The 11,523-nt window shown below is 40.2% G+C and overlaps 1 protein-coding gene across 1 annotated transcript in view; it reads left to right on the forward strand.

The window, feature by feature from the left end:
- Positions 1-5,689, forward strand: part of ptgs1 (prostaglandin-endoperoxide synthase 1) — a 13,377-nt gene extending 7,688 nt beyond the window's left edge. Inside the window, exons 8-11 of the mRNA XM_008335920.3 lie at positions 2,699-2,945; positions 3,383-3,669; positions 4,750-4,897; positions 4,973-5,689. Of these exons, the coding sequence (XP_008334142.1) occupies positions 2,699-2,945; positions 3,383-3,669; positions 4,750-4,897; positions 4,973-5,322 (1,032 nt within the window). The 3' untranslated portion in view covers positions 5,323-5,689. The remainder of the gene's footprint in view (positions 1-2,698; positions 2,946-3,382; positions 3,670-4,749; positions 4,898-4,972) is intronic.
- The last annotated feature ends 5,834 nt before the right edge of the window (positions 5,690-11,523 follow it).

An 11,523-nucleotide genomic window follows, 5' to 3' on the forward strand; every position in this document is an offset into this window, starting at 1 on the left:
CCATCTCTTCTTCTCTAATCTCTTTCTCTGCACACTCTCCTGGATCTCCTCATTCCACCACCAGGTCTCTTTGTCCTCCTTTCTCTGCCCAGAGGACATACCTAGCACCTTCCTACCTGTCTCCCTCATCACTGCAGCTGTAGTCTCCCAATCATCTGGGAATATCTCAACACTACCCAGAACTGCCCTTACTTCCTTCCTGAAGTCTTCACAACATGTCTCTTTCCTTAGTTTCCACCACTTGATCTTCTGCTCTGTCTTCACTCTCTTCCTTTTTGTCACCTCCATCGTCATTTTACACACTACCATCCGATGTTGTTTGGCTACACTCTCACCTGCCACCACCTTACAGTCTCTAATCTCCCTCAGATTACATCTTCTACATAGAATATAATCTATCTGTGTGGACCTGCCTCCACTCTTGTAAGTCACCCTATGTTCCTCTTTCTTTTGGAAATATGTGTTTACCACAGCCATTTCCATTCTCTTTGCAAAATCTACCACTGCCTGTCCTTCTACGTTTCTCTCCCTAACACCAAACCTGCCTATCACTTCCTCATCTCCTCTGTTCCCTTCCCCTACATGACCATTTAGGTCTGCTCCAATCACCACTCTCTCTCTCCTGGGGATACTCTCTACCATCCAATCTAGCTGCTTCCAGAACCTCTCCTTTTCTTCCAACTCACAGCCCACCTGTGGGGCATAACCACTAACAACATTAATCATCTCTCCTTCTACTTCTACCTTCACACACATCAACCTGTCTGACTCTCTTTTCACCTCTACCACATTTCTTACATGTTCTTCCTTTAGGATCACCCCTACTCCATTTCTCTTCCCATCTGAACCATGATAAAACAGTTTGTAGCCTCCTCCAATGTTTCTAGCCTTACTGCCCTTCCACCTGGTCTCCTGCACACACAAAATATCTACTCTTCTTCTCTCCATCACATCAGCTATTTCTCTACTTTTCCCTGTCATTGTACCTACATTCAAAGTTCCAAACTTCAGACTAACACTTCTATTCTTCATCTTTTCTCTTTTTCTCCTAACCAAACGCCCTCCTCTTCTTCTCTGTCTCTGTCTCTGACCAACAGTAGTCCAATTTCCATCAGTGCCCTGTTGGTCAACGGCACTGTTGGCGGCCGTTGTTAACCCGGGCCTCGACCGATCCGGTATAGAAATCGTTTTATTGATCTGCATATTTGATTTAGCTAAACGTTTTACGCCGGATGCCCTTCCTAACGCAACCCTCACCATTTATCCGGGCTTGGGACCGGCACTATAAACACGGCTTCGAGTACCCTAGTGGCTGGCTTGGTCGAAAGCCTTTTTCCAAGTCCCCAAAACACATGTGGACCGGTGGGGCAAACTTCCATGAACCCTCAAGCACCCTGTGGAGGGGATAGAGCTGGTCCAGTGTTCCACGACCAGGACGAAAAACCAGGACGAATTGTTCCTCTTGAATCCAAGGTTCGACTATCGGCCAGATTCTCCTCTCCAGTACCCTGGAATAGACTTTTCCCGGGAGGCTGGGGAGTGTGATCTCCCGATAGTTGGAACACACCCTCCGGCACTTTTTGAAAAGAGGCACCACCACCCCGGTCTGCCAGTCCATGGGTACTGTCCTGGACTGCCACGTGATGCTGCAGAGACGTGTCAACCAAGACAGCCCCACAACATCCAGAGACTTGAGGTATTCAGGGCGGATCTCATTGTCCACTGTCCAGTACCCCTCTCAGTGCCTGCAAGAAGGCCGGGTATTTTACACTGCTATTTGGCCCATAACCGAAAACAACAGTGAGACACCTATCCCTGAGCCGAAAGCACAGGGAAGCGACCCTCTCGCTCAGTGGAGGGAACTCCAACACACCACTGGCAAGCTGGGGAGCTATAAGTAAGCCTACGCCAGCACGCCGCCTCTCACCGCGTGCAACTCCAGAGTAGAAGAGAGTCCAGCCTCTCTCGAAGAGTTGGGTCCCAGAGCCCAGACTGTGCATGGAGGTGAGCCCGACTATATCTAGTCGGTATCGCTCAACCTCCCGCACGAGCTCAGGCTCTTTTCTCCCCAGCGAGGTGACGTTCCATGTCCTCATAGCCAGAGTGGTTGTCCAGGGATTGGGCCGTCGGGGTCTCCGCCCACAACCGCCACCCAAATCACAAGGCACCGGTCCCTTGTGGGCCTTCCTGTAGGTGGTGGGCCAGTAGGAAAGCGTTGCTTGTTCGGGCTGAGCCCAGCCGGGTCGTGAGCAAGGACCCGGCCACCAGGCACTCGCCTGCAAGCCCCAAAGGTGGGGCCCCGGTGACGTCAATCCGGGTGACGTGAACCTCTTTGATGTTGTTGTTTTCTTCATCAGGGGGGGAGGGGGTTGAACTGCTATTTGTTTGATCCGTTGCCTAGGACCTGTTTGCCTTGGGAGACCCTACCAGAAGCATTAAGCCCTCGACAACAGAGCTCCTAGGTTCATTCGGATACTCGAACCCCTCCACCACGTTAAGGTTGCGGTACAAGGAGGAGTGAATAAACAGTCTTAGCATTTAAATGTAAATATCAAAATACATGAACAAACATAGAGACCAGTTCTCTGGTCTTGCACCAGGAACATCACTGGTTCTAGAGAGTGTGTGTTCTCCTCCTCCTCTGGTCCAAGTTTTTGCCTGATTCTTTGTTCTATTCTGGTCTGGTGTTTTCTTACAGCTAGTAAACGGGGACGTCTACCCCCCGTCTGTGTCCAAGGTCCCGGTACACATGATCTACCCTGAAGGTTTTCCTGCAGAGCAACGTCTGGCTATCGGTCAGGAGGTTTTTGGCATCCTGCCTGGTCTCACCATGTACGCCACCTTATGGCTGAGGGAGCATAACAGGATCTGTGACATCCTTAAAGCAGAACATCCCACCTGGGACGACGAGCAGCTGTTCCAGACCACTAGGCTCATCATCATTGGTGAGGTCATCAGATCCTAGGATTCTTACATTTTTTAAAAATGTCAGCATTTATAAACACTGAACCACACATGTTTCTATTAGTCTCTACTGTATCGTCTATCTTGAAGGTAAAAACTCATCATTAAAACCACATTTTATTTTATATCACAGCAATCCTTATATACTGTACTATATTTTTTTGTAGTACAGTACTACATTTTTTTGTAGTACAATGGACTAATTTCATTAGTCCATTGTTATTAGGACTAATGAGGGAGTTGTTTAGAGGGCCGGAACGGATTAATTTTTTTCTGTTATTTTCTTATGGGGAAAAATGATTCAAGATTCGAGCACCTCGAGTTACGAGCTCTGTCCTGGAACAGATTATGCTCACATCTCGAGGTTCCACTGTACTCCCAGGCCGCTCAGACTGTTTCAACTTGTTCTCCCGACCAGGAGAGATCATCAACATCATCATAGAGGAGTATGTGCAGCAGCTGAGTGGTTACCACCTGGACCTGAAGTTCGATCCCTCCCTGCTCTTCAATGCACGGTTTCAGTACAGCAACCGCATCGCCCTGGAGTTCTGTCATTTGTACCACTGGCACCCACTGATGCCTGACAGCTTCCTCATTGATGGGGATGAAATCCCCTATCCCTCCTTTTTTTATAACACCTCGCTACTGATGCATTACGGCGTGGAGAAATTGGTGGACGCTTTCTCCAGACAGCCTGCAGGACAGGTCAGAGCCCTGCCGTTACTGACACTGACGATGAAGAGAAGGGAGTTATCACTGTGTTCACCTGGGTCATTACTTCACACTGTCATTGACTGTAGCCTGCAGCAAAACTTTTAAACCCATTTGAACCAAGATTTTGATTTAGACTTTAGATTTAGACATTTGACTAATTTTATAGTTTTAGTTTAGTTTAAAAAAATCAATATATGTATATATTTAAAAATATTTTATAATATATATAAATATATGCCGTTTTTCCGGACTTTAAGTCCTACCAGCAAAAAAAAACATAATGAAGAAAAAAAAGAAAAGTATTGTATGTAAGTCACTCTGGAATATAAGTATAAAAATAATGAACATACATTTTTAGTGGAACAGGAGTAGCAGATACTGCAAGCCTAGAGTTCCCTAGTGGCTGTCAGTGTGAAAATAACGAACATGAGAAATTATATATTTTAATATGTAAGTCGCAAATCCAGCCAAAGGATGAAAAAAGTGAACTTATAGTCCTGAAAATACGGTATACATACTATAAACATATAACCACCACATAATTGAGTATTTTAAAACTTTTTGTGGGTCTCTTGATGACATTTATTTTGGCACAAAAAGATGAAAACGGCGTTGCAGTTCTCTGACTCACAGTTTCTATCTTACAGACACAGATGTGAACTACTGACTCATTTAACACCTCCTAGACAGAGCTTTAAGGTGTCCGTCAGATAAACACAAAAAAAAAAAAAACTTTTCAGCAAAAATATTATGTATTAAAAACATAATGTTTTGCTATTTTTGCCAACTTGTGATATTGTAAAGTATGAGCAATGATTGAAGACTTTTATCTGGAGCCATGTTATAAAGAGTGACATGTGGAAGTGAGATTTTGTCAGTGATGGTGAAATTTATGAAGTTTCTTAACTACTTTTTCCAGATCTCAAAGATAGTGTTTTAGCAACGTCAAAACTGTAATGTAAAGCATCAGATCTAAGACAGACAACACTGAAATTGCTACCATACAGAAATTCACAGAAACCTGCAGACACACTTTCAGTCATTTAGGGTAATTCAATTTTTGTCTGCCAGATCGGTGGAGGTCGAAACTCCAATGAAGTTGTCCTGAGAGTGGCAGAGATGGTGATCAGAGAGTCCAGAGCAGCACGGATCCAGCCCTTCAATCAGTACAGGAAACGCTTCAACCTGAAGCCGTACTGCTCTTTTGATGAGTTCACTGGTAGGAGGGGGATATTTGGCATCTTGTCGTCTACACAAACGTCTAAAACGTCTAACATTTTCTCTTATTCAACAGACGACCCAGAAATGGCCCAAGGTTTGGAAGAGCTCTACGGTGACATTGATGCTTTGGAGTTCTACCCCGGAGTCCTGCTGGAGAAAACGCGCTCTAATGCCATATTTGGTGAGAGTATGGTTGAGATGGGCGCTCCCTTCTCCCTGAAAGGCCTGATGGGTAATCCCATCTGTTCTCCGGAGTACTGGAAGCCAAGCACCTTCGGAGGAGACACTGGTTTCAACATAGTTAAAACAGCAACTATAAAGAAGCTGGTGTGTCTCAACAGCAGGTGGTGTCCGTATGTCAACTTCCACATTCCAAGAAACGAGGAAGAGGCCAAACCACGGAAACCATCAACGGAACTTTAGGTCATTTTCATAAAGTTTAATATTAGGGTGCCGTATTTGTAAGAACTAGGTTCTTGTACAATGACAAAACAAAATCTGTTTGGGGCTAAATTAACCTCTGTTCTATTTTTAAATTAACAATTTTGTTTTTTGAGATTTTCTAAAATCACGTGCAAGGATTAAGGAGTACTTTTAAAACTTCAAGCCAATTTGTGACTTCAAATTTAATAAATAAAGATATTTATGTTAGTAGTTTGATAATTTTGTCTTTATAGTGATGCTCTAAAAAATACATTTTGTAGAGCAGAAAAGTCACAGTAAAAGGGACTTTTACATATAAGTCGCATTTATTTATTATTTATATAAATAATAAATGTGGCAAATTCAAGTTGATTGCAGTGTGCAATTTTGTCATTCTATTTGAGGTGGAGGGGGAATTAGACTTTAGGTTTCCTTTCACGAGGCATGTGTGGATATTGCGGTGACAACCCTAATGTTGAACCCTTTTGCACAAGAACAGAAAATACTATGTCATTGTGCAGAACAAGAAGAAACGTAAGGTAAAAAAAGAAATGCAATATGTTAAATTCAAACCTGACGCTGTAGTTAAAAAAACACATTTCACACTTTACAAACCACACCAAGAACATTTCCCCTTTTCTTAACTTTTTTTCGCTTTATATAAAAAAAACGCTCCTGAATAACACACTCCTTCAGCTTCCACCGATATGTACACATTATTACACAGTCAAAATGATCCCTGAAAGTCTTCTCGACATTTTCTACTCCTAATTAGCTCCTTAATTGTGTTCAAACAGCTGCGTGTGATTTGAGACCTTCTTGGAGACAACTGAAACTCATTTATAGTCGTGTGTTCAGTGATTAAGCTGTCACAAAGTAATTGTTAATTATTTGTGTTGCTTTCTAAATTGGTCGCTAATGTTTCTGGGTGATCTTAAATTGAGCTCTACTGACTCCTGTTGGCAAGATATTGCATTGCCGTTGGATACTAAACTGAGGATTCTAGTTGTTGTCCAAACGATGTGGGTGTTTTTTGGTTGTTTTGTTTTGTTGTTGTTATTTGTTTTTTAACAAGCAAGAAAATATCACCACGATTGTAAGTGGATTGTGTTGGAATTTATTTAAATACCCCTGCTCCCACCCTTTGGTTCAGATGTGTAATAACAGTCAAGTAGCTTATGTAAGAATGCAAGAGTCACTAAAGAACCGCTACATATATTGCTGTATTTTTCGGTAACGTAATATATCCGTGGCTGTTACTGTAAATATAGTACCGTTATACAACACAGTTCGTTCACAATTATAGTTGTATACAATTATACTATATATTTAAGCTACTTTTACATATATTATAACAATCAATAGAACACATACACACGTGTCAATAATACAAGAGATTTAGTTATTATTAAAGTGCTCTGCTAAAGCTATAAAATAAACATAGTTAAAAAGATGAAGATTTTAAATATTGTTCTAAAGGAAACATAACAGAAAATAATAACAACTTTTTGTTTGTGCATTAACTACAGTTTTTCAACAGCGGTGAAACACAATTAACTTCTTCTATGACACATGGTTGGAAATACACCAGCCCTAGCTATCTTATCTGTCCACTGTCTACCATTTGGATTAAACATTTTATACATTATTTTTGATTGGAAATAATACAATAAAAAAAATTAATAATTATTTTTTAATAAACAACCTTAAGGTAGTTTTATCCCCAATATGAGCCCACAGAAGTCCACAGAAGAAAGACAAATTTAATAACCTTCCTCAAATGAATTAATAAATTAATCGAATTTGTTTAAACCCGTATTTTACTTATAACCCCCCAAAAAATTGGATCAAAGAAAGGTAAGACTGAACAAGTCAAGTAAACCTGGATATTATTTAAATCAGCAGGTTAGCTAGTATTTGATTTTGATATTGAATTTTGGTAGAAAAGGAGCATCCACTAAAGGTACAAAACCTAAAATGTATGAACATGTATGTACTTTAAACAAAAACCCAAGAAAACTAGATATATATAAATATATATAAATATATAATATAATATAATATATATAATATATATATTATATAATATAATATATAATATATAAATATATTTGTCTCTAATTAAGATGGAATACACAATTCTCATAAGTAATCTATATTTTTGCCCATATTACACCAGTGTAGTGTATACTCCCAGTCAGTCCTCATTATATTAACACATCTTGTACTTGATGCATTTTTTCTACTTACTTTGAGGAAACCTAGCAGACAGCTGATCAGTGTCCTGACTGTTGACTGATGGAGAACTGAACAGAGGTGCAGTCACTAAGGTGGAGTTAGTCACCGAACTGACTTGAGTGCTAGTGCCCACGGTCATCGCAGCAGTGGCAGATGGGTAAAAATGGACATCCACGGCTACTGTAGTAAGACCCAAGGAGATGTGGTGAGACAGCAGCAGAGGGGGGTTGCCATGTGAGATACAGAGGCTGTGCCGGACCGGAGCCAGCCACTGTTCTGGACTTTGGAGGGTTAATGAGGAGTGGAGACCCTCTTCTCTTCTGGACCGGGGAGAGGAGGAAGATGATTCTGATGGGGAAGGTAAGAACGATGGTGGGGGTAAATGATCCTGGCACGGGCTGTTGTCCCTGTTTCTGATCCAGTTCTCGGCACACTCTAACTGGATGTTGGGCTGGGACATGGTGCAGCCCTTCTCCTCCTCCAGATAGGGATCAATCTGAAAAATAAGTGAAATGTTATCATTTATTACCATCACTTTAAACTTAAGGTACTTATATATCCCCAATCTGAGCCCCTATTTCCTCAGAATAGAGTCTGCAGGAGACAGATTTAAATTTAATAACCTTCCTTAAATGCAATATAAACCTAAATGTAATTTGTTTTAACCCATGTTTAACTTATAACCCCCCAAAATTAGATTAAAGAAAGTGTAGAACTAAAGATGACACGTATAAATGTGGATTTATAAAAAAAAAAAAAAATACGATTAATCAAGTTATGATGTTATTATTCCATATATAATAGCAGTTTTACGTGTACATTATGTGTTTACCTCATAAACTACATCCTACAACGCACACACTTTAACATTGCATGGATGTTGATATGCCAAATCCCCCCGCCCCCTGACCCCCCATGGCCTGCTCTTACGAAGAACTTAAAGAAGAACTTAACTTATCCTAAACCCCTTGTATTTAACTAGTTTGGGTTTACTTGTTTATTTGATTTCATTTTTATTGATTTAAATTATTTTTATTTGATGTTCCTCTCACTCCTATTTCCTCTTTGATATGTGATATACACCACTGCAATAATTTTTGTTTGGGCTTTAAAATGTACGATTACTATATTTTTGACTGAGTTCATCATTATTCGTGTAATATTGGTTGTTTAAATAAAGTTATTAAACATTGCGTGGCTTAATTAATTCCTGATTCCAAAACTAAGTGGGGGGCCGAGGGTCAAGTCACAGAATGCACGTATGTTATTCGAACCACACAGGAAATTAAAGTGAACTCCTTGTCATTGTGACACAGCTCACCACTGCACACAACCAAATGTGACCTCTGCTTTGAACTCATCACCAAAGAGAACATTGAGCAGCTTTAAGGGGAACAGTGTGTGGGGACAGTGCCATGCTCAGAGCACCTCAGTGGTAACTTGGCAGCTGGTGGATTCAAACTTGAAACCTTAACCACTAAGCCACCACTACAGATGCCACAGACGAGTGACGTTAAAGTAATTTTCATTAACGGCTTATTGCTGCGTCAATCTTGAAATGAAAATGTTTTACGGAAGCGTGTTGCTGCCACACTGAGAAAAAAATTACAATTTTTTTTTTTTACAAATTTACAATTTAAAGTAACACTGCAAACAGTTTTAATTTTAGTACGTGCTAACAAAAACAATATAATATAGACCATAAAAAATATATAGTGTTTTTATAAACCGCCTGTTGAACCACCTGCACGGTAACGGATAGTTAAGAATTGTGTATCGACGCGTTAAAGACGTTTAAATTAAACAATATTGAACCTAAGTGTTATTATTAAAAAAAAAAATTACATTCGATTGAATGTGAAAAGTGCAGAGTTGGAACAATAATCCAGTTCTAGTTCAAGTTTCAAAATTCTTCCGGCCAAAAAACACATGCTATTTGTTCGTGTGTAAGTCCTCAAACCTTTGCGTCAAGTATGGGCTCCGGATGAGTCTCCACAGTGATAGAATGGTTGTTCAGAGAAGCTTTGTCTTTTTGGAGGCCATGTGGGGGCGCTATCTGCACAGTGACCAGGCTGGGTCCCGGTGGTCGTGCCCTGGTGTCTGGGCTCTGCTCAATTACTGCCACACAGTCGTCATCCTCAAAAGCCCTGGGTGAAGAACACAGTTTTCTTTAATATGTCTTTTACATAAAGATAATTTTTAAGGCATATTTATGAACCGCAGTGACATATTTACCTGTTTTCGTAGGTACGTCTGGCCTGTCGTTTGGGTACACCAACATTCCTTTGAGCTGTTAAGAACATGACATTTAGCTTTAAATTAATCATTTTTTACATTTCAAAAATTATATTTAGAGCTGATTTACCCTAGATTTATTTTGGCTGCATGTGTAAAAAATTGAGAACTTTTTGAAGAGAACATATAGTTTTCCGATGACGTCACGCTACTACCCATAGTTCCGTAGTCCACCATCTTGTGGGGCAACAGAGTGTATAGATAGATATTAAATACACAAAAGAACACCGATAATGGCAAATAGCTGTGTTGTCAGGGGCTGTACCAACCGATCTGGGAATGGAGATCGCAAGATGAAGTTTTTTGACATAAAGCGATCTGTCACCAAGGGAAGCTGACGGAGGACATTTCGACAGAAAGAAGGATGCTATGGCTTTCACGTATTAACCGTGCTAATTTCAACCCTGATCCAGGCAAAAGGCAATCTGTTCTGAACACTTTATTTTGGGTAATTACATTATATTTTTATATAATTCATATGTTCAATGTCAGTAAAATTATAATTAAAATAAATTAAAATGTACTTTGCATTCATGACAAATGTACACAATACAAATGTAAATCGTCAGCTGACCACAGTCCATATCATTATCAGTATTGTCTATGTACATGTACAATCAAACTATTTTTATTTTAATGAAGAAAGTAAAAAATAGATTTTTTTGTGTGATTTTTTCATGTAAACTGTTATTCTAATGATGTTCACAAAAGACATACATCCGTACATGCCACTGTGATTTTTACATTAACACGCTGTATTATTTGGGTGTTAATAAATACCCTATGATATACATTGTCTGGCCAACTTTCAATGTCCGTCCGCTTCCACTCAGCTTTGTTGACTTTTTGTAGGTCTTTCCATCCATTATTTTCAACTTGTCCAAGTATCTTGCCTTTGTAATTGTGTCTAGTGAATCTCTATGCAACAATTTTGTCTGATCTCCCTCCGGCGATTTAAAATTCTTATCTTTTGACACATTATCGATTGTTTACGTCTACCTATTCACTTCTTTTGCCACACAACATGGCAGACGGCGCGATGCATCATGGGTAATAACGATTATCGGAAAACCATCTATAGTGTGGGTCATGTGTTTTATGTTGGCTTTTTCACCACATACTCTATGCACATTTTTTCATAACATCCTTTTAGGTTTAGCTTTCACAGTATTTTGCCTCATTGATAACTTCTCATTTCTCAATCTCATGCATAAAACAGGTCAATGTCAATGACAATGTCAGCCTGACCTGCTCGGTTCATTGGTACTAGTTCATTTTTCTGGACCACTGAATAAAAGGTGACAGAGATAAGGATGAAGGCCAGAGAAACACCGACTCCCACAACAATTGGAACATCGTGTTTCTCCACCACTGGCAGCCATGACTCATGAGTCGCTCTGGATTGTAGACAGAGAAACACAAGTTAAATCAAACTGCAGTTCTGCATGATTTCCTTACAGTCAGGTCCATAAAAAAAGTGGAATGTCTGTTGTTAGTTAACTTTGGTTTTACCTACCTGGGATCATTGCTGGTCATGGGTGATTGGGATGTGTTCCTCTGAGGAAGCTCTGAAATCTCAGTGGCATTTACCGATTTAGTGGGGTGAACTGGGTCATTCTGCTCAGTAGCCTTTATTTGATCCTGATCAGACTGGTTTAACTTAGGGAC

This window comes from Cynoglossus semilaevis, chromosome Z (genome assembly GCF_000523025.1).
Source record: "Cynoglossus semilaevis isolate Cse_v1.0 chromosome Z, Cse_v1.0, whole genome shotgun sequence".
Taxonomy (NCBI): Eukaryota; Metazoa; Chordata; class Actinopteri; order Pleuronectiformes; family Cynoglossidae; genus Cynoglossus; species Cynoglossus semilaevis.